Raw genomic sequence first — 22,995 nt, 5'->3', positions numbered from 1 at the left:
TACTAGCATATAATTTGTGCGGACTGATTATAATATTTATAATTTTATTATTGTAAAAAATAATAATTATATATTATTGAGATTAATGAAGTTAAAATATTTACATATTATTTTATATGTAATATATTATTGAAGGGTTCAATATTTAGGTACTTAAAATCTTAAAAAGTCTCTTGTACGCTGCGCGGGTGCGAGCCTATAGGAAAGGGGATATGTGAATGATTTGATATTGTTTTTTTAATATTATTTTTTAAAGTTTTTATTTATTAATTAATTAATTTATTATATTATAATTTGAATTATTAAAATAAATTTTAGACGTGTTTGGTTCTCTGCAAAAAAGAAGTTGAGTGCAATTATAAATTAAGTTGGACAATAATTCATAAACTTTTTAAATAATTATATTTGTTTAAAATTTATTTTAAAAGATTTCAGCAAATTTTTTTAAAAAGGTGTTAAACAACGAAGCAAAATCATATTTCACCTATTACCTATTAAACACGCTTTCATCTATTACCATCTTGAGTTTCTAAAAGATATCGAGGGTTGAACTCCTATTATATGCGTGTGCTTAAATTTTAAATTTCAAAACAAAAAAATAGTTAACTCGCAACATTTAGAAAATACATTTTTTCCCTAAATATTAAAGAAAGTCGAATATAAATGATAAGAGATGAAACAAAAAATATTGTGTTAACTAGTAATATTTTCAAAAAATTCTTTCAAGTGAATCTACAAAGGACAATAGTTGTACCAAAAAACACTTGGTAAAACGGTAACTACCAATATTTTCAAAAAAAAAACTCTCAAGAGAATCTACAAGTTTTCAAAAAGTTCTTTCAAGAGACTATTCAACTTTAACAAGTTACTAGAAATTAACAAAAAAAAAATCAGGCTGAGAGGTTTGGTTATTACAGAAACCAACTAAACAATGTCTTTTTTGCTAAATCTAATTCTACAAGTTCCCCAAAAAATCTCAGTTACAAGTTTTCAAATAGTTCTTTCAGTTATTACGAGAAATTAACATAAAAATTCAGGCTCAGAGGTTTAGTTATACAGAAACCAACTAAACAATGTTGTTTTTGGCTAAATCCAACTAAACAAGTTACTAAAAATTAACATTAAAAAAAGAGAAGTGTTAAATCCAGAGCAATTTTTTGGAATTCAGAGCAGAAATGTGTAAAAAGACTAAATTATCCTCACATTAATTTTTTATTAGGATTGTTGATGTGCATACAGGGAGGGTATTTTAGTCTTTTCACCTCTATTTTGCTCTGAATTTTAAAAAACCGCTCTGGATTTAACATTTTCCTAAAAAAAACATGTTTAGAGGTTTTGTTGTCAGAGAAACCAACTGCTCTACTATTAACTTATTATACACAAAAGATATATATTGATACTCTTAATACAACCCATTATAGCTAGCTGCTACTCTTATTTTGGTAATCAAAATTTAGCTAGCACAACTTTAACAACTTCACTCGTTATATTTAAACTAATACTAATATTTATATCAATTTAAATCATCAAAGTTAAGAAACAACTCCACCTTTGATTCTACATTGACATTATATATAAAGAATAGCACCAGGGTCTAATAACATATACAATTTCAAGCAACAGAGACTCTTCTTCTTCAAGGATTTCAATTGAACAGATCCCATCCTCTGCAATATATCAAGATGTTTAAGCGATCATCAGCAAGTGTTTTTGTCACTGCATTGCTTGCAGCTCTACATGTAGCAACATTGGTGGCTGCAGTTGATCAACCAGTTTCTGAAGTCCCTGTTATCGAGATATACATGCATGATGTTCTCGGAGGCAGCAGCCCTACAGCGAGGCCTATCACTGGCTTACTAGGAAACATCTACAGCGGCCAAGTGCCTTTTGCTAGACCAATAGGCTTCCTCCCTCCCCAAGGGGTAGCCATTCCCAATTCGAATGGTGCCCTTCTAACCTTAACTGCAAATGGCATTCCACTAGGTACTGGCTTAGCTGGTACAGCTTTCGCTGGAAACTCTCACAACAATGGTAATAATGTGCAGACTCAGTTGGGACCAGATAATTTAGGGCTAGGGTTTGGAACAATTACTGTCATTGATGATATATTGACAACTGCACCAGAGTTGGGTTCACAGGCAGTAGGAAAAGCTCAGGGAGTCTACATTGCAAGCTCTGCGGATGGAAGTACACAGATGATGGCTTTCACTGCGATGCTTGAAGGAGGAGAGTACGGTGATAGTCTCAACTTCTTTGGAGTATTCAGGATAGGAAGCACTATGTCACGGTTGTCAGTAACTGGCGGTACTGGAAAGTTTAAACATGCTTGTGGGTTTGCAGAGGTTCGCTCACTCATTCCTGCAGGTCAGCATGTAATAGATGGCGTAGAAACATTGTTGAGGATTACCATTCATCTTAACAATTAAACTGCACCAAGATGCATTTGTGTGTGTTTCTGACTCGTGTCAAGTTGATTTGTAATTTTTCCTTTTTTTCCAAGTATTTTGTAATTTTCTTTGTCATGACAATGAACATCTGATATGAACACGCACACAAATATCTATCTATATATGCACTTTAATTTGATATTGGATCCATCTTAAATTGTACAAAACTCGGCCAAAACAAGGATATGGAAACCTGTCAGGTGTCAAACTCAACATTACTTCTAAAAAATTACATTTCCTTGGCCTAAAATAACTCTGCTTTTCATACTCATGTCCAGTGTCCACCACGGGAACTAGAGGAAAAATATGTAACCCCCCCCCCCAAAAGAATTAACTTGCTCGATAATTCAAGTAAACAAGAGTTCATATTTCTAAAATTAAGCTAAATACAGACTGGTCAAAGATTCTAGAATCAGTACTTACAAAGGAGAACAACTCAGCAGGAAACCGGCATATTTTTTATTGATCTCCTTCTACACCCTTGAACCTCAACAGCACTACCAACTACAGTCTGTGTCCTAAACACGCTCATGAAACATCTTACAAAATGGACTCATATAAAGGGCGGGGTTCGGATTCTTTTAATACACAAATGACACAACACCCCTGGGATGCTCCTGAATAGTCAGTCAAATATCAGTTTCAGTCTCCTATCATAGAGTTTTGAACAAATCATTTCGAAAAAAAAGAGGTTTGAACAAATCCTCAGAACTGCGTCCGTAAAATTCAGTCCCAGACATCAGAATTCTAACTTGTATCGTGTTTATAACAAGAAACATTTGACAAACTATCTGCAATGGCACACTCCATCAATTATATAAATAAAAATAATAAAGAAAAAGAGAATGCCAATTACATTCGTGCACATTTTTTTATATACATTATTTCTGATCATACAAGTTGGCGTATTGCACTACTATTGCAATATTCTTCTAAACATACTTGCTAAAATGTTTAGAGAAGATAAGTTTTGAGCTTAACATAGTCATCATATAAGATGAACTACTCAATATAAAAAAACAGTTTATAGAAAACCATTGCTATCTTATTACTTGTCATGACAAACTTCAGATATTAAAATTTAAAACCATTTAATAAAAAACAAACCTGCCGAGCAATGTGTTGACAGTTGACACGCTATTGACTTAGCATTATGGCCTCCAACATATTCTTACAAACTGGTGATGTGAACACGTGAAAGTACAGTAGAATGATCAAGCCCATATAGTGAATCAATCAAGTGCATCCGTAACGAAGCTGGCCCTTTGGCCAAATCCATTGCCATCTCAGCAGCAACACCAAATACAGAAAGTGCAGTAGCCGTGGCTTCAAAGGCATGTACAGGGTCTACTGCAACAAATGCAGCAATAAGAGCAGTGACTGAGCATCCAGTTGCTGTAATTTTTTGTAACATAGCCACCCCATTTCGTGCACCTACAACTCGCTTTCCATCTGTAACAATGTCAACAGCACCGGAAACTGCAACAATACAGCCATTTGCTTCAGCCAAGGACTTTGCTGCTTCAATGGCATCTGTCGAATCATGTGTGCTATCCACACCCTAAAAAATACAACCAATATTAAACGCTAAATATAAGTGACATCGCCAACTACTTTGCAGTTATAATAACAAAAAAATCTGGCAAGAAAGAGGACTACATTAGAGCATTCAAATTTATTCTTTTCCTCTATCAAACAAAATATTGGATTAAAATATAACAATATGGAATCAAAACATGATACGAATAAAACACACAATGTACCACAAAAAAGGAATTGATAATGTACAGCAAGTCCAATCAATCATATTGTTCTTCTAATCCCCAACACATGTGTATTGTAATTAAAGCTACGAGTCTGTTAAGCAAACTCACCCGGTTTATTGACCATGAACAGAATGCCCCCTAAGAATTCCAATACATAATAAAAACACAAACTTGCACTTTTATAAACTAGGGTGTTTGTAATTATATTCCTCAATTTCAATTCCAATCAATAATATCGCTCTTCTAAACCCTAACAGACTAACATATACAAATTATGATTAAGGTTACAATTCTGTTAACCGAATTTACGAGATTTATTTACCACGAACCAAACTGCCCCTACTAATTCTAAACACACAATCATCATCAGACCATATAATAAAACACACACATCAAAAACAACAACAACAAAACAAAACATAAAAAATATTCAAACCGCTATGGCTAACATCTAACTGCTAATTGCCAAATAGGGCCAAAATCAAGAATCTCAAAACCAACAAAAAAAATATTCAATTTCAATCAAAAGGGCCATCATAATTACCTTAGTGGACCCCACAGAACCCTTAAAAATCGCCAAAATCTCCGACCCATTTCCTCGAATAACACAAGGCTTCATCTTCACAAGCTCAACACAAGCCTCCAACCGGAACTTAGAAGCTCCGGCAGCAACTGGGTCAAGCACCCACGGCTTTCCCGCCTTAACAGCCACCTCCGCCGCCATTTTCATCGCCGGCAGCCACTCCGCCGTCAGAGTGCCGATATTGATGCAAAGAGCGTGAGTATTTGGAGTGAAATCGGGGATTTCTTGGAGAGAGTGAAGCATTGCCGGAGATGCGCCGGCGGCGAGTAAAGTGTTGGCCATGAGGTCCATTGAAACGAAGTTGGTTATGCATTGGATTAACGGAGAGTTGTTTCTTGTGGAGGTGAGGTGTGTCCATGCTTTTGAAGGCCATGTTTTGGTTTCATCTTCCATGGATTACTGGGATGCGCTGGCCTTGGTTGCGCAGCCGATGTGGTTTTCGTTGAGGGAGGGTGTATTGTTCGGTTGACTTTTTGAAGTGAATTCAAAATGCTTTGACGGTATGATCAATTAGACCTTGTAATTCGGGGTTAACGGATTAATTTCGAATCGAATCAATTTTCGGGGAAGTTTATTTGAGACCCAAAATTTAATTTAAAAAATAATTTTAAATGACGTGATATTGGTGATATGTGATTTTGGGCTATTTTAATTGTAAATATTGATTTGAATGCATGAGGGGGTCAATCTTATTGAGTGTGGCATATTAGAACGATTTTAATTACCTAGCATTTCTCATTTTCGGTTATGGTATAAAGAAAAATGGCTCGGATCCTGCCTCGAAAAAAATGGCTTGAATCGGAACTAATTAAGTGCGGGTATAAATTTAATTTTCTATAATTTAAATTTGTTTGAGATCTGATTAATCGGATCAATTGGGTTAACTCAATATTATTTTGATGATATAAGAAGAAATCATACATAATTTATTTTTAAATAATTTTAAAACTCCCATAAATTTTCTCAAAAATTTAAAATAATGAGTCTTCACTCCTGATAGGGATAAATAAATTATGATTGTATTATTAAATACTGCATTAATTGTACAAATTGTGGGCTGCTAGACCCAATAAAAAGATATATGATACTCAGACCAGAAAGGTTAAGCCTGATGGACCAGATCAGGCCTGATGGAATAAAAAAGGCCCAAAAGCCCTGATTATTAATTAATTTCGTAATTAATTAATAAGGGACAAAACAGATGTTGAAAAGAGTCCCGATAAGAATATAAATCCTTGGAGATTAGCCTCAATGGGACCTAAAAGGATAAGGAATCAATTTCCTACTATCTAGGACTCCAAAGTCCATTCTAACTATGAGACTTGCCCACCAAGTCTCCTATACCAAGTCCAATTCAAGGACTCCCAACATCTATATAAGGGGTCTCACCCCCACCAATCAGAACGACGTTTTTTGGCTTGATTCTCTAATTCACAGAGATACGTAGGCATCTCGTAAAGGCAGATTGAGTCACGAAACACGAGAGCAGCCATTAAAGGCCTTGAGCTCTCGAATCTTAGTATTAAATACAGCAAGTAATAACCTTGGTTTTTTATCCATAACATTTGGCGCCGTCTGTGGGAACACAACAACAACCATGGCGAGAACACGGAGAACAATTGGAGCTCTAGAAGAAGGAACACCATTAGAGGCAACCCAGGTGATTTCATCAACCGTGGAGGTTCCTCCCCATTCAACTTATGCATCTACTCAGGGGGAAGCCCAGACAGGGGCAACTCATCCTCAGCCACAAGGGACAACTCCCCCGACTATTCAAGGTACGAATCCTCAAGTTCAACAAATACATATACCTGTGAATTCTCGACCCGTCGGGTATGAATATTCAACTATTGTTACTACTAACCCCCCTTATGGGATGCCCCTTCATCCTGAGGTTGGAGGAAGCGGATATACTGGGCGAAGCGAAGCACGAGGGCGGTCGCCCCCCTATATACGAGGTTTGGATCCTATCCCTGAGGATCGGGAATTTTCTGGTCCATACACTGAGAGAGACTCCGAATCTTCGGATGATGAAGTGGCCCCGAGAAGGAGGCGTCCTGGAAAAGAGCCAATGGCCGATGGAAGGCAATGCCCCCAAAGCACCCCAGGGGCGAATCCCCAAGAAGTGCAGGAAAAGATCAGGGCTCATGAGGCTGAAATCCAAAGGCTGAGGCGTGACTTGGAGGCTCACCAAGCCACCAGAACCCACATACCTCATAGGGGGAGAAATCCTCCTCCTATCATAGACCTGGATGGTCCGGTAAGAAGAAGGGCTGCTGTCCCAAGAACTGATCCAAGCAATCTCCTTCCCCTTGGAGATCCTGATGATCCAACTCCACCCTTCACAGAAGAGATAATGAATGCCCATATCTCAAGGAAATTCAAGATGCCCACTATCAAAGCCTATGATGGCACGGGAGACCCCGCTAATCATGTTGAGACATTCTCTAATGCACTGCTGCTGCAACCCGTGAACGATGCTATAAAATGTCGGGCCTTTCCTCAAACCCTGTCGGGTATGGCTCAAAGATGGTACAGTCGCCTACCCCCAAATTCTATTGGATCATTCAGAGAATTAAGTCAGGCTTTTATTAAGCAATTCATCAGTGGAAGAGTCCATGAGAAAAGTTCAGCATCTCTTATGAGTCTTGTGCAGGGAGCTAAGGAATCCTTAAGAGATTACCTGAATCGTTTTACAAAGGAGGCTTTAAAAGTCCCAGACCTTGATGATAAGGTAGCCATGATAGCACTGCAACAAGGAACTAGGGATGAGTTTTTCAAGATGTCTTTGGCCAAACGACCCCCTGAGAGCATGTTGCAGCTCCAAGAGAGGGCAGGGAAGTATATCAAGGTTGAAGAAAGTATGAGGAAGACCGTAGTAAGTAATGAGCCCACTGGAGGCAAGAAACGAAAAACTGATTTGGAGTATATCGCTAAGGACAAATATCCTAGAACCGAACAAAACCCTGATTCAACCCCCAAGAAGGGAGGACCTGGCCAAAAGTTCACTGAATACGCTAAGTTGAATGCTCCCAGAAGTCAGATTTTGATGGAGATTGAGAAAGACAGAGATATTCGCTGGCCTAAGCCCTTGAAGGCTGATCCCGCCAAGCTAGATAAGGGCAAGTATTGCAGGTTTCACAAAGATGTTGGCCATGACACCGATGAGTGTAGGCAATTGAAAGATGAAATTGAGTTTTTGATTCGAAAAGGAAGATTGAACAAGTATACTGGAGATGGAGGGGACAGAAATAATAATGGAAGGAAGAACTTTGAAGATCGTAGGAGGGACCAAGACGATCAGGGGCGAAACCCCCAGCCTAGAGGACCAGTTATAAACACCATTTATGGAGGGCCGAGACCTCGAGGGCCTGTGATAAACACGATCTTTGGAGGTCCAACTGCTGCTGGATTGTCCAAAAATTCCAGAAAGGCATATACTAGAGAGGTTATGCATATTGTTGGAGAAGCCCCGAAGAGGGCCAGGACAGAAGTAACATTGGCTTTTGATGATTCCGACCTAGAGGGTGTGAAGTTTCCCCATGACGACCCGCTGGTCATAACACCAATAATAGGAAATAGCCCGGTTAAGAGGGTCCTTGTGGATAATGGTGCTTCTGTGGATATCTTGCTCCACGACACCTTTCTAAGGATGGGGTATAACGACTCCCAGTTAACACCAACCGACATGCCGATATATGGATTTGCTGGAGTAGAATATCCTGTGGAAGGGATAATCAAGTTGCCAACCACCATAGGTACGGAGCCAAGGCAAGCAACGCAGATGCTGGATTTCGTAGTGGTAAAGGCTAGTTCAACTTATAATGCTATCATGGGGAGAACAGGGATACATGCCTTCAAGGCAGTCCCCTCTTCCTACCATTCAGTCATGAAGTTTCCCACCCGAAACGGGATTGGAGAAGAGAGAGGAGATCAAAAAATGGCTAGAAGCTGTTATGTGGCCTCTTTGAGGGCAGATGGAGTCGGGGGGCAGGTTCTTCCTATTGAAGATATGGATGTTCGAGAAAATGATGAGAATAGAGGAAGGCCAGCAGAAGAATTGGTCTCGGTTCCTTTATACCCCGAGAATCCTGAGAGGACGACTTTCATTGGAGCCACATTAGAGGAGCCCCTTAAAGGGAAGTTAGTGAAATTTTTGCAAGAAAATAGTGATGTGTTTGCATGGTCAGCAGCTGATATGCCAGGCATAGACCCGGAGTTAATTACTCACAAGCTAAACGTAGATCCAAGCCGGAAGACAGTGAAACAAAAGAAAAGAAATTTTGCCCCGGAAAGACAAGAGGCTATAAAGCAGGAAGTGGAAAAGCTCTTAGAGGCTGGATTCATTGAGGAGATTCAATTTCCGGAGTGGTTAGCAAACCCTGTAATGGTGAAGAAGGCTACTGGAAAGTGGAGGATGTGTATAGACTTCACCGATCTGAATGATGCATGCCCCAAAGACTGTTTTCCGCTGCCTAGAATTGATACTTTGATTGATGCTACCGCTGGACATGAGATGCTGAGTTTCATGGATGGGTTTAGCGGATACAACCAGATCAAAATGCATAAGGATGACATTCCAAAGGTATCATTTATCACTGACTTTGGTGTTTATTGTTATCTTGTTATGGCGTTTGGTCTCAAGAATGCAGGAGCCACCTATCAAAGGTTGGTGAATAGAATTTTTAAGGATCTTATTGGTAAGACTATGGAAGTCTATGTTGATGACATGTTAGTCAAGAGTCTAGTAAAGACTGATCATATAGCCCATTTAAGGGAAGCTTTTGAGGTCCTGAGGTACCACAAGATGATGTTGAATCCGACGAAGTGTGCTTTCGGAGTAGGATCTGGAAAATTCTTGGGATTGATGGTCTCGAAGAGGGGAATTGAGGCAAATCCCGATAAAATAAAGGCAATCCTGGACATGGAACCCCCAAAAACTGTCAAGGATGTTCAGAAACTCACAGGAAGGGTTGCTGCGCTAGGACGATTCATCTCCAAGTCAGGAGACAAGTGCTTGTCATTCTTCAAGTCATTAAAGAATATTAAAGACTTTGTATGGAGTGAGGAAAATCAGAAGGCATTTGAAGAGTTAAAGAAGTATATGGGCCAGGCCCCGTTGTTGGCCAAGCCAGTTCTGGGTGAAGTTTTATTCTTGTACTTGGCTGTTTCAGAAAGCGCCTTGAGCGCGGTGTTGGTTAAGGAGGAACTGAAAGTCCAGAAACCCGTATACTATGTCAGCAAAATTTTGCATGGTGCTGAGTTGAATTATTCAGCCATTGAGAAATTCGCTTTAGCCTTGGTAATGGCTTCAAGAAAGCTGCGTCCTTATTTTCAAGCTCACCAAATTGAAGTGCTAACAAATCAGCCACTGAGAAATATCATTCACAGTCCCAAGGCAAGTGGGAGACTGATTAAGTGGGCAATAGAGTTGGGAGAGTTCGATCTCAAGTATAAGCCACGTATGGCCATAAAAGCCCAGGCACTAGCTGACTTCGTGGTGGAATGTACCATACCCAACCAAGAAGTCGGGGGGCAGGAAGATACCACATCTCAAGACAAGGGAGTCGACAATGGGGACAAGGAGAAAGAATATTGGGTTCTCTATTTTGATGGAGCATCAAAAACAAATTCCAGTGGAGCAGGGTTGGTTTTGCAAAGCCCTGATGGATTCTTAATTGAGTATGCCATGAAGCTAGACTTCCCAACCACAAACAATGAGGCAGAGTATGAAGCCCTGATTGCTGGCCTTGGTCTAGCTGGGACACTTAGAGTCAAAAACTTAAAGGTCCGTGGAGACTCGAAGTTGATCATATCCCAGGTAAAGGGAGAATTTGAAGCAAGGGATGATACGATGGCAAAGTATGTTCGCCTAGTAAGGGCTGTGATGACCCAATTTAATGAATGCCATGTTGAACACATTCCAAGGGAAGAAAATGCTAAAGCGGATGCGCTATCAAAGTTTGCTTCATCTGAGATTGAAGAAAGTTCAGGAAGTGTGTACTTCCGTGTTTTGAAGACACGAAGCATAGATTTTAAGCTTGTGGCTCCCGTAGGCTTGGGAACGTCATGGATTGATCCCATCAAGGCTCACATTCAGACCGGTTGGTTGCCAAGCGATGCGATTGAGGCACGGAAGTTAACTGTTCGAGCACTAAGGTACTCTTTGATAGATGGGATCTTATATAAAAGATCTTTCGTGGTTCCTTACTTGAGGTGCCTCAGGCCCGATGAGGCACGCTTAGCTCTTGAAGAAGTGCATGAAGGTGTTTGTGGACAACACTTGGGGGGCAGGGCCTTGGCTCATAAGATAACTTGTTTAGGTTTCTATTGGCCAGAAATGATGGCTGATGCCAAAGAATATGTGAAGAAGTGTGATCGCTGTCAGAAGCACGCACCAGTTGTTAGACTACCCCCCGAGATGCTGACCTCTATCAACTCCCCAATCCCCTTTGCTATGTGGGGGATGGATATTCTAGGGCCTTTTCCTATGGCCACAGCACAAAGGAAGTTTCTGATTGTAGCCATTGATTATTTCACCAAGTGGATCGAAGCCAAGCCTTTGGCCAAAATCACAACTAAGCAGGTTGCACAATTCCTGTGGGAAAACATTATGTGCCGATATGGAATTCCCCGTATCCTCGTCACTGACAATGGAACACAATTCAACAACGAAGAATTCAAGAAGTATTGCGAAGAAAATGAAATTGAGTTACGGTTCACCTCTGTGGCTCACCCGCAAGCCAATGGGCAAGCGGAGGTAGCAAATCGGATAATCCTGGATGGACTAAAGAAGAGGATCGAGAAGTCAAGAAATAATTGGGTAGATGAGATACTTCCAATATTATGGGCCTACAGGACTACTTGTAGAGTCACGACAGATGCAACTCCTTTCATGTTGGCATATGGGGCGGAAGCAGTAGTTCCCGTGGAGATATCACATTCCTCTCCAAGGATTCAGGCTTTCGATGAGAAAGAAAATGAGGAAGGGCAGAGATTAGCCCTGGATTTAATTGATGAAGTGCGAGATAAAGCACATGCAAAGATAGTAGAATATCAGAAAAAAGCTTCATTCTACTACAACCTAAGGGTTAAAGAAAGGTTTTTTAAACAAGGCGATCTAATCCTGAGGAAGATAGAAGCATCTGGTGTAGGACAAAAAGGGAAGCTTGCCCCGAATTGGGAAGGGCCGTACAGAGTCAAGAGCGTTCAGGGTAGAGGAACCTACAAGCTGGAAACTATGGAAGGTTTTGAAGTCCCGAGGACCTGGCACGCACAAAACCTGAAGGTTTACTATGTGTAAGATAGGAGGAGTACGATTCTCACTTGTCATTGACAAGTAGGTTTAAAAGCACCTTGAAGCTTTGCTTGCATAGGATTTTATATTCCAGTAGAATTTACATTGTCTAGTTATTGTTGATTAGGGTCGAACCCATGCTATGTAAGGTTTTGGAAAACCAGACTTCATATTAAAGAGTTTGAAATTATTTCTATCTAAGGATGTTTAAGGTTCAAATGCATATTAAGATTGTAAAGATAAAACAGAAAAAGGCAAGAAAAGCAACATATAGAATACAAGCCCGAAGGGTAATAAGTTCTGAATGCGATTAAGTCAATACATAGAAAGCCACAATGGGCCAAACAAGAAAAACAAAATACTCAAAGATCCTTGAAGAAGTCATCATCGATGTTTCCTTCATTGGCAGCAGAAGAAGGAACTGGAACATGATCAGCACCTTGAGGAGAAACAGCTTCGGCCTCAGCAGAAGAAGCAAGAATAGGAGAAAGAGGGATGTCATCAAGAAGAGGCTCTTTCCCAGGAATATCAGGGACTGGATAGGCAGTAAGAGTCACCTCCGGAATCTTCTTCCCAATCTCCTCTACTATCTGCTCCCAACAGCTAGAAAAGGTCTCCGGGAAGTTAGCATCGTACTCAGCATTTAGGACATCCTGAAAGTCCTGAGATGCCTTATACTCAGCTATCACCTCAGCTCGGGCCCTTTGAGCATCCAGCTCCAGCTTACGAACTTTCTCCTTCTCGTCCGCCAGCTCCTTCTCTACCTCACGAAAACGAGTGAAGTTGGCCTCGGAAGCCTTGAGGTACCTATCCCTGTCCCTCTCAGCAATAGTTAGGCTGGTCCTCACATCCTTCAAATTGTGAAGGGCAGCCTGGAGATAGGTATTCATCTGCATGAACATGTAGTAAGTAAGTAATAATAAGCAAAAAAAAAACAACAGTTAAAAAAGGAAGAGGCTTACAGAAGCCACGGCCTGAGCACCCAGACGTTCAATCTGTAGGTCATCAGAAGACTCGACGATCTCAGCCCTGTCACGAGGCGTGATCACACTCTGAGACCAAACGGCGGCAGCCTCGGAACTCCCTACCACCGTGTCCCTCCTCTGAAGGCCCCAAGTGACGGTGAAGGGAGAGTTATCTTCATCAAGGCTAGGAGGCCTCTGGGATAAAAAAGTAGGGACGGCCTCCTGAACCGTGACTGAAGGGCCGTCACCAATCCTAACCCGCTTGTCGCGGTGGCTCTCAACAGCAGAGCCCTTGGCGGCACGGGCCTCCCGCTTCTTGAAGATCGTGTCCAAAGCGGCCCTAGCTGCAGGCAAATACGAGCACATAAGAAAAAGGACAAATAGAGAATGGAGGAAATGGAACAAAAAGGGGAAAGAAATACCCTCAGGACCAAGGTCACTTAGACCTACACCTTGCAAATTACCCTCTGAAAGGATGAGAGCGCAATGGTGCAAGTTATCAGCAGTAATGGCCTTGATGGCCGCATCCTCATCTATCCCCAATTTTAGGTCTCTTAAAGACCCGTCTATACTTTTTGAGAAGTTGGGCCTGAAAAAATGGTCCCAACCCTCCTCGGAATCCAGAAATATATAAAACCACTCACTTTTCCATGTTGGATACGAGTCGGGATTGGTGCCAGAAATAAAGCAGGAACGAGCCAAGGATCTATGAACTATTTTGACCCATCCTTGGTCCTCAGAAGCATTTACAAATTTAAATAAATAACGAAAGACACAAACATTTGGCTCAAAACCGTGTTTACGAGATTGGGCCATATAACAGTGAATAAAACGCCAAGAGTTGGGTGTGAGTTGGGTCGGACAGACTCGGGCCTCAGCCAAAAGGCGAAAAACAAAAGGATGAGGAGGTAGGCGAAAACCAGCATAGAAGGTTTCCTTATAGACCCGAATGGCCCCAGGTTTTGGGTAGCAGGCCCTATCATTTGGGCCTGGAGCCTCGGCCCTATAAGGGTGGGAAATGCCAAAAAGGCGGGCTATGGTACCTACTTGATCTGGACCAAATCTAGAAGGATAATTATATGCATCTAAGTGTAACATGTTAGGAAAGGCTTGCCCAAATTCGGTTAAAAGATCCCTAAGAGAAATAACTGAGGAATGTACAAGAGATTTTTTACCTCGGCTGGCCCTAGAGGGACGGGCAACAGCTTGGGGGACATGGGAGTGAGATGAATCGGAATCCGCCATGGATGAAGACAAAAACCCAGGAAGCTCTTGAAAGTAAGTAAAGAAGATGAAGATTCAAACGGAATCTTCAAAATAAGCCCAGAAAAGCGGCGGAGTAGAAAGCCGGAAATCGCTTGGAGGTGGCGATTCTTGAGAGACTAATTGCAGAGTTGAAATTTAGAAATTTTTGTGAAAGTGAAGTGTGAGAAATGAACTCACACTCCACCTCTTATATAGAGGAGCTCAAAGATGCACAAACGGGCCTGGGCCTAAGAAAAAGGCGGGAAGCCCATAAGATTTGAATTTTGAAAAGATTTAAAATCAAAGTTCAATGAATGAATCAAGGCTCGAACAGCCTCAACAACGCTCAGGATACATCGTCCCTAGCCGTTGTTAGAAGTGTGGCTCCTAGGCGTGGATCAACAACGCCCAGGAAGCATCTGTATTCAACAACGCTCAGGATACATCGTCCCTAGCCGTTGTTAGAAGTGTGGCTCCTAGGCGTGGATCAGCAACGCCCAGGAAGCATCTGTATTCAACAACGCTCAGGATACATCGTCCCTAGCCGTTGTTAGAAGTGTGGCTCCTAGGCGTGGATCAACAACGCCCAGGAAGCATCTGTATTCAACAACGCTCAGGATACATCGTCCCTAGCCGTTGTTAGAAGTGTGGCTCCTAGGCGTGGATCAGCAACGCCCAGGAAGCATCTGTATTCAACAACGCTCAGGATACATCGTCCCTAGCCGTTGTTAGAAGTGTGGCTCCTAGGCGTGGTACAACAACGCCCAGGAAGCATCTGTATTCAACAACGCTCAGGATACATCGTCCCTAGCCGTTGTTAGAAGTGTGGCTCCTAGGCGTGGTACAACAACGCCCAGGAAGCATCTGTATTCAACAACGCCCAGGACGCCAGTTTCCTAGACGTTGTTAGAAAACTGTCTCCTAAGCGTGGGTGCACAACGTCTAGGATCTATGAAAGCATCTGTATTCAACAACGCCCAGGACGCAAGTTTCCTAGACGTTGTTAGAAAACTGTCTCCTAGGCGTGGGTGCACAACGTCTAGGATCTATGAAAGTATCTGTCTTCAACAACGCCCAGGACGCAAGTTTCCTAGACGTTGTTAGGAAACCGTCTCCTAGGCGTGAATCAACAACGCCCAGGAAGCATCAGCCTCCAACAACGCCCAGGACGCAAGTTTTCCTAGACGTTGTTAGGAAACTGTCTCCTAGGCGTGGATCAACAACGCCTAGGATGTATTGAGCAACAAAAATTCTGTTTTTCTGATTATTTAAAAAAATAAGAAAATTCCTTAAATATTTTCTGAAAAATGTTAATATTCCCAGAAACTTAGGGAAAAATCCCAGAAAATTAGGGAAAAATCCCAGAAAATTAGGGAAAATCCCAGAAAATTAGGGAAAATCCCAGAAAATTAGGGAAAATCCCAGAAATTAGGGAAAATCCCAGAAAATTAGGGAAAATCCCAGAAAATTAGGGAAAATCCAGAAAATAAGGGAAGAATCCCGGAAATAAGGGAAAAATTCCTGGAAATTAAGATAATTTCTGAATAAAAGGGAAAATTCATTGTAAATGTGTAGGTCGCTCCACACTTTACGGAAAAATGAAACCCTGTAAGGGAACGAATAGACTTAACTTCTGCGAAACCTAATTGATGTTTCCCAAAAGTTGGGGGGCAAATGATAGGGATAAATAAATTATGATTGTATTATTAAATACTGCATTAATTGTACAAATTGTGGGCTGCTAGACCCAATAAAAAGATATATGATACTCAGACCAGAAAGGTTAAGCCTGATGGACCAGATCAGGCCTGATGGAATAAAAAAGGCCCAAAAGCCCTGATTATTAATTAATTTCGTAATTAATTAATAAGGGACAAAACAGATGTTGAAAAGAGTCCCGATAAGAATATAAATCCTTGGAGATTAGCCTCAATGGGACCTAAAAGGATAAGGAATCAATTTCCTACTATCTAGGACTCCAAAGTCCATTCTAACTATGAGACTTGCCCACCAAGTCTCCTATACCAAGTCCAATTCAAGGACTCCCAACATCTATATAAGGGGTCTCACCCCCACCAATCAGAACGACGTTTTTTGGCTTGATTCTCTAATTCACAGAGATACGTAGGTATCTCGTAAAGGCAGATTGAGTCACGAAACACGAGAGCAGCCATTAAAGGCCTTGAGCTCTCGAATCTTAGTATTAAATACAGCAAGTAATAACCTTGGTTTTTTATCCATAACAACTCCTTTTAAAATAATGAGTCGTCACTCTTTATATTGGTTGTTTTACTCGTAAACAAACGTGCTCGAGATTAATACTTGCACGTTTGTTTTAATCTCGAGCACGGTTGAATAATTTAAGTGGTTAAGAGTTTATTTCCTGTCATTTAGGTACTCCCATAATACATGATTCTTTTGACTTTTTTACGTACTTTATGGTATATAAAAATCATAAATCTGCATACTTTTTTAAAAAAAAAATCTTTTCCTGAATTAATATTTAATATTTATACTTTTATTTAGAAAAAAAATTTGAAAAATGATTTATGAAACTATCTTTTTATTTATTTTAAAATTTGCGCAAAATTCAAAAAAATATTACTCCCTCCGTCCCACCAGGATGTTTACATCTCTGGTGGGCACGGAGACCAATATATATATATATAAAAGTAGGTAAAGTAATGAAAAATGATGAAAAGTAGTTAAAGTAGTGGGACCTATTAATATTTAATAATAGATTTGAGAGAGTGTAGGAAGTTAGTGGGTGTAATAGTGTTTTATATTATTAAAAGTTTACTATTTTTGGAATGTAAAGAAATGGATGAGACGGCCCAAAATAGTAACTGTAAAGAAATTGATGGGACAGAGGGAGTATATTTTAGGAAGAAGTTAGTATTCATGAATATTTAAAAAATTCCTATACATATCATAGTATAACAAAGTTGAACACAAAACAAACACTCCTCTGTCTGGGTTAATTGGATGAGAAGAACTCCTCTGTTTGGTAGGTGCAACGCCAAGGCCCAAGAAGATTGTTCATGGACTTGGATAAAGACATTGCAACCCGTGACACCTCCAGCAAGACGGACTTTTTTCGAGTTAAGATTGGGATTATTGTTTCCTAAGTTACTACCGGAGCAAAACCGAACCGAAACTGAAAAACCGAACCGTGTATTTTGTCCTAATTTTTCAAAAAAATGGTTTATTCGGTCCGGACCGAATAGACCGAAATAAAATTCGGTTCGGTCCGGTTCTTTTAAAAAATATTTCGGTCTCGATCGAATAGACCGACTAAACCAAATTATAAATATTATAATTTTATATTATATACATTGAGAAAAATTTTATGAAGACCACATTTTTACTAGAGACCTCAGAGACCAGCTATGTTCTGCAATCAAAACATTATGAAATTTATTAATTTGTGAAATATGTTTTATGAATATCACTAATTCATTTAAATTTTTGAGGATCATTTAAGTTTAATAAGTATAATGTGTTTTATGAATATCACTAATTCATTTAAATTTTCGAGGATCATTTAAGTTTAATAAGTATAATGTGTATGTTCTGCAATTTGAACAAATGTTCTGCAAACTAAACATGTTTCGTAGAATAAAATATTTTGTAATGTTCTGCATGCAATACATGTATGATGTTCAGGATTTTGAATAAAATAATGATCTTTGTATAACATAATTAGCAAAATATTACGTTTTTCCAAGTTTATGAAAGATTTTAGTTGCAGAACATAAGTGGTCTGTGGTTTCCAAAAAAAATGTGGTCTCCATGGAACTTGACTCTATATACATTTCACATATATCTTAAAATTATAATCATAATTTATAATTGTATTTCTACACTCTTAGTATTATATACATAACCTTACTTTAATTATATTTTAAATTTCATAATTTTTTGTTTAAAATTCCAATACAATTTTAATTTTGAAAAAATTCGGTCCGTTCGGTCCAAAACCGGACCGAACCGGATTATTTCGGTTCGGTTCAGTTCAGTCATGTCCATATTATAATTTCAGTCCAGTTCGATTTAAGAAAAAATGATAATTCATTTTTTCGGTCTATTCGGTTCGGTCCGGTTCTGGACCGAACCGACCGAATGCTCAGTCTCAGTTACTAAACATCGCGTAAATGTTTGAACATTGAAAATTTTAAACTCATAAAATTGAATTTTAAAGAGTGAAATTAACAATTATGCTAATTCGATTTTTTATTTTAACTAACATCACATGCTTTCAAAGATCCCTTAATTTACCTTTCTTGAAAATTCCCCAAATCAATTCAAAAGAGCTTTTATGAGGGTTAACGAGATTATTATTTTATCGATAATTATTTAATCGAGTTTCAACTGTAGTATGATTAAAGATTTATTCAATACAGTTGAAAATAAAACATGTATTTAAATAAAAGATATTTAACGATAATATCTTTTATTTTTTATATATAAGGAAATATTTTAAAGTAATTATTATAAAATTAAAAACTATTACAATTATAAATATAATAACATATTTAAAAATGACAAAAAATAAAATTAATAAACATTACTTACATATATAATAAAATACATAAATATAACATAGTTTATTATATTAGACTATTAAAATTTTAATTTTCGTTAACGATTAAATGATATTTAAAAGTGATTTAAAGTAGTATGTTATTTGTTATAAAAAACGATTTAAGGATAGGATTAGACGATATTTTAAAGGGAGCTGATGTGTATTGATTTAGATGATGAGAATAGAATCAATAAATATAGTGTGTCCTTTTTTCGTGATCTAAAATTATATCCGAGAGGAGCTTTCGTTGAAGTTATCATTATCTTACATTTGAGATGGCAACGGGTCGGATCGGATCGAGTTTCGTAAGATCCAAATCCGATTCGTTATATCTCAGTTCGGCTAGAGCTGGGGTCTGGATATTAAAAATAAAGATCCAGATTCGATCCTTCGGATTTTTTTTTGTTTCGAGCCTGTTTCTTTCTGACTTATAACGAAAGGACTTTTCTTCGATTTAAAAAAAACGAATCGGTTTCGGGTTTAATTCGGATATTTTAAAAACAATTACTTAAAAATAAATAAATTTATATTATTATATGTTTGCTCCAATTTTTGTTATTTTTGATATTGAAACGGTTTTTCTTTATCCATGGGCAACGAGTTTCGATGTATTAGGTGTATTTGTATTTGTAAAAGCTTTAATTTTCGTGCTTATCTTAATTGTTGGTTTAGTTTATGCATGGCGAAAGGGAGCATCGGATAAATATGTTATATAACACATTTTTATTAAATGGTCAGAATACAAAAGTAGTATTTATATATTGTCAATAAAGGCTTGATGCAATGGTTGAGGTCTTAGTGTCCTAAATGTAGATTAAAAAGTCGACTCAATTATGCGTGTTCGTTTGTTTAACTAAAAAATAGTCCTCTACATATGTAATTCAATATTAGCGTTAAATATAATAAATTTAATTATCAACAATTATTCAATATATCGATTATAAACGTTAAATTTAATTATTCAATTTATATAAATCATGTATTATTGTTATAAACTTATGTAAGATATGAATATGTTATCGGATTTTTTTTCGAGTTTTGGGTTCGAATCGGGTTTGAAACGGATTTCGATTTTCGGATTCAGTATCGGTTCGGTATACATAAGATCCAAATCCAGATATAAACACTTTCGGGTCTAAAAATAAGATTTAGATCTGAATCGCAATTCAAAAAACCGCGCTTGGTTAAATCCAAAAGGATCAGAATGGGTTTGGATTGGGTAAATTGTCATCCATATTTTACATATTAGGTACATTAGCTTAAATCCCGTGAGATGCACGGGTTTGTTAATATTCAAATAATTTTAAAATTTTATTTATTCAATCATATAATAACTTTAATATATTTATATAAATATATAATAGTTATAGATTTATAATAAAAATAATAAAAGAATTAGGAAGAAGCTGTGTGGTCGTAGTTTAGTACGATAAGTTTTGCTCGAAGTTTAGCGGGATAAAGAGGTTATGTCTAGTAGTTTAGTAATTTAGTATTTTAACATGTATATAATTCTATTTATTTTTATTTTTAATAAATAAAATAGGGGAGAACTGTTGAATTAAAATATACCTCTGGTTATTATATTACAGTATAGATTGGTAAAATTGGCATCCCTATTTTAAATATTAGGTATACTAGCTTAAATCTCGTGCGATGCACGGGTTTGTTAATATTCAAATAATTTTAAAATTTTTATTTATTCAATCATATAATAACTTTAAAATATATTTATATAAGTATCTAATAATTATAGATTTATAATAAAAATAATAAAAGAATTAGGAAGAAGCTGCGGTCGTAATTTAGTACGATAAGTTTTGGTCGAAATTTAGCGGGATAAGGAGGTTATATCTAGTAGTTTAGTAATTTAGTAGTTTAAGATGTATACAACACTATTTATTCTTATTTTTAATATATAAAATAGGGATAACTGTTGAAATAAAATATATCTCATTCCGGTAATTATATTATAAGTATAGAAGTACAGATTGGACTGTCACGTAGACATTGTATCTAACGGATAACCCGCATTGGAGATGCTCTAATAAAATATGAAAACTGTCATATTTTTCACTATAATTTTAATTGGAAAAAATATATATATTGCTAATAAAATATTAACTAAGAAACGAGTACAAAATTATCTTAATTATTCAATCGACATAAGTACACAACTTAATTTAAAACATTTTAACATTCATTTTTTCATTTCGCCCCAGGACCATCCCAAGGCATGGAACGGCCATCTCAGAAATTTTTAAAACAAAGGTCCGTTTGCGATTTCTTAAAAAATATAAATTATAACTTAAAGTTGAAAAGTGTAATATAAGTAATATGAACATCGTAACTTATAAATTATTTTGGCGTTTGGATAATTTTACTTATAAGTTATTGAAATGTCTGGTAAATCATAACTTATAAGTTAAAATTAATCTATTTAAAAATTTAAAAATTTAATTTTTTTTAAAATATCAGAATGAACCCGAAATTCGAAAAAACCTAACGAATTGGATTTGAATCTTTATTTTTAATATCCGGACCCGGACCCGAACCGAACCGAAACATTACGGATCATATTTGAATCATACGTGCAAAACAAAATTTAAACAAATTCAAAATTAAACATACAACTTTTGAAACGAAAATATTAAGAAATTAAAATAGAACCGTACAATAGAAAATTACAATATACATTCTATTTATTTTTTTGGCTAAGCAATTTACACTATATTTTAATCATTATATAAGAAAACTACGCAACAAATTTAAAAATATTTAATTAAATAAAATAAATAAATTGAGACCAGGTTTAAAAAGTACTCCAACTTTCGATTTATGCTCATTTAAGTCAAAAAGAATTTGCTTTCGGCCATATAAGTTAGATATACGGGTGCCCAAACACCCCAAACTTCATTCACCCCTGTCAGCGAGATCAAATTCTCATCTTCACCTTCGCTTTCAAGTTTAGTGACACATATTTGTCCTGTTTAAATTACAACCTCTGTCCCTAAAAACGTTTCTAATTTGTGTTAGATACATTGCTAATGCAAACTTTTGATTGTTAATATCTTTAATTTCGTAGTATTATTAAATATAAAATGTTTATTGTATTAAAATATTCATAAATATGAATTCAACAAGATCACTTATGACTATATTTACTTTTATAGATTATATATAAATTAATAGTCAATCGTTTACCGTAAACAGTATAAAAAGTCGAAATGGGAAACGTATTAAGGGACGGAGGGAGTATTATTTTCCATTGTCGGGTGGTCCTGTTTAAATTATAATATATGCATAATCACATGCATCAGTTGTATGTACAAGGCACATAAAGTGAGTTAAAAGAACGACTAAAAATAAACTTTGTTTACTCCATTGAAAGTGGTAGCTTGCGTTGCTATTAAAGTCAAATTAAACTTGAGTATTTTTACGCGTATTCCACCACCATTAATTATCGCCTAAGTTTTGGTCTTATTGTAATTATTATTAATATCCTCCTAGTTTGACTAAGACTATATGCTACATGTACTACTAGTACTAGTCTACGGTTACTTCATTTTTCTTTTCTTTTTTTCTGGCAGAAGCTACTTATTTATCCATATGCATTGACCAGGGCATCGCATGATCTCTGGCATTTACTCCCTAATCCCATATTACATGTGCATTTTGAAAAATTACGCATATTAAAAAAAATAAAAAATATTGGTACACTTATAGACATCTAAAAAGTTAATGTGGTGCATAAAATAGATTATGATTATGTCTAATAAGTCTTGTCTATTGACATGATAAAATTGTTCTCTTGGTAAAGTTTTGTTTTATTTTCATTTCGTCACAGCAGTGTTATCGTTCTTCTATCATTATATCATTGTAATAGTTGAAGATGGCTGGACAAAGGAATGAAATTCGTGAAATGGAAGAGAGTTTTGCCCGATTCTCCATTCAGGAAGAAGAACAAGGAGGGCTTAGTTATATGGAGGATTCATCAGATTTAAATGAAATCGATACGAGGTGGTGCTTGGTTGGAAAATTCCTTACTGAATCAACGATCGACTTTCAAGCCATGCAACATAAAATGGCTTCCTTGTGGCGTCCGGGGAA

General features: G+C 37.4%; 2 protein-coding genes across 2 annotated transcripts; one reads left to right on the top strand and one right to left on the bottom strand.

Annotated features, from left to right (window-relative positions):
- Positions 1–1,532: 1,532 nt before the first annotated feature.
- Positions 1,533–2,481, top strand: LOC141659370 (dirigent protein 18-like). The gene has a single exon (XM_074466204.1). The coding sequence runs from the start codon at positions 1,683–1,685 to the stop codon at positions 2,424–2,426; it is 744 nt and encodes a 247-aa protein (XP_074322305.1). The 5' UTR covers positions 1,533–1,682; the 3' UTR covers positions 2,427–2,481.
- Positions 2,482–3,286: 805 nt separating this feature from the next.
- LOC141659369 (hydroxyethylthiazole kinase) lies at positions 3,287–5,290 on the bottom strand. The gene is made up of 2 exons (XM_074466203.1): positions 4,758–5,290; positions 3,287–4,008 (listed from the first exon to the last, which is right to left on the bottom strand). Exons 1-2 carry the CDS (start codon positions 5,187–5,189, stop codon positions 3,619–3,621), a joined length of 822 nt encoding a protein of 273 aa, XP_074322304.1. The 5' UTR covers positions 5,190–5,290; the 3' UTR covers positions 3,287–3,618.
- Positions 5,291–22,995: the final 17,705 nt, after the last annotated feature.

The sequence above is a fragment of the Apium graveolens genome, chromosome 5, assembly GCF_009905375.1.
Source record: "Apium graveolens cultivar Ventura chromosome 5, ASM990537v1, whole genome shotgun sequence".
Lineage (NCBI taxonomy): Eukaryota > Viridiplantae > Streptophyta > Magnoliopsida > Apiales > Apiaceae > Apium > Apium graveolens.
The sequence above is the reverse complement of the archived record's forward strand: the minus strand, read 5'-3'. Positions and strand labels throughout refer to the sequence as shown.

Coding starts and splice junctions, on each gene's coding strand:
- LOC141659370 (XM_074466204.1), top strand. CDS start 1,683: ATGTTTAAGCGATCATCAGCAAGTGTTTTTGTCACTGCATTGCTTGCA.
- LOC141659369 (XM_074466203.1), bottom strand. CDS start 5,189: ATGGAAGATGAAACCAAAACATGGCCTTCAAAAGCATGGACACACCTC. Junction 4,009..4,757: donor GTTCTGTGGGGTCCACTAAG/GTAATTATGATG, acceptor TGTATTTTTTAG/GGTGTGGATAGCACACATGA.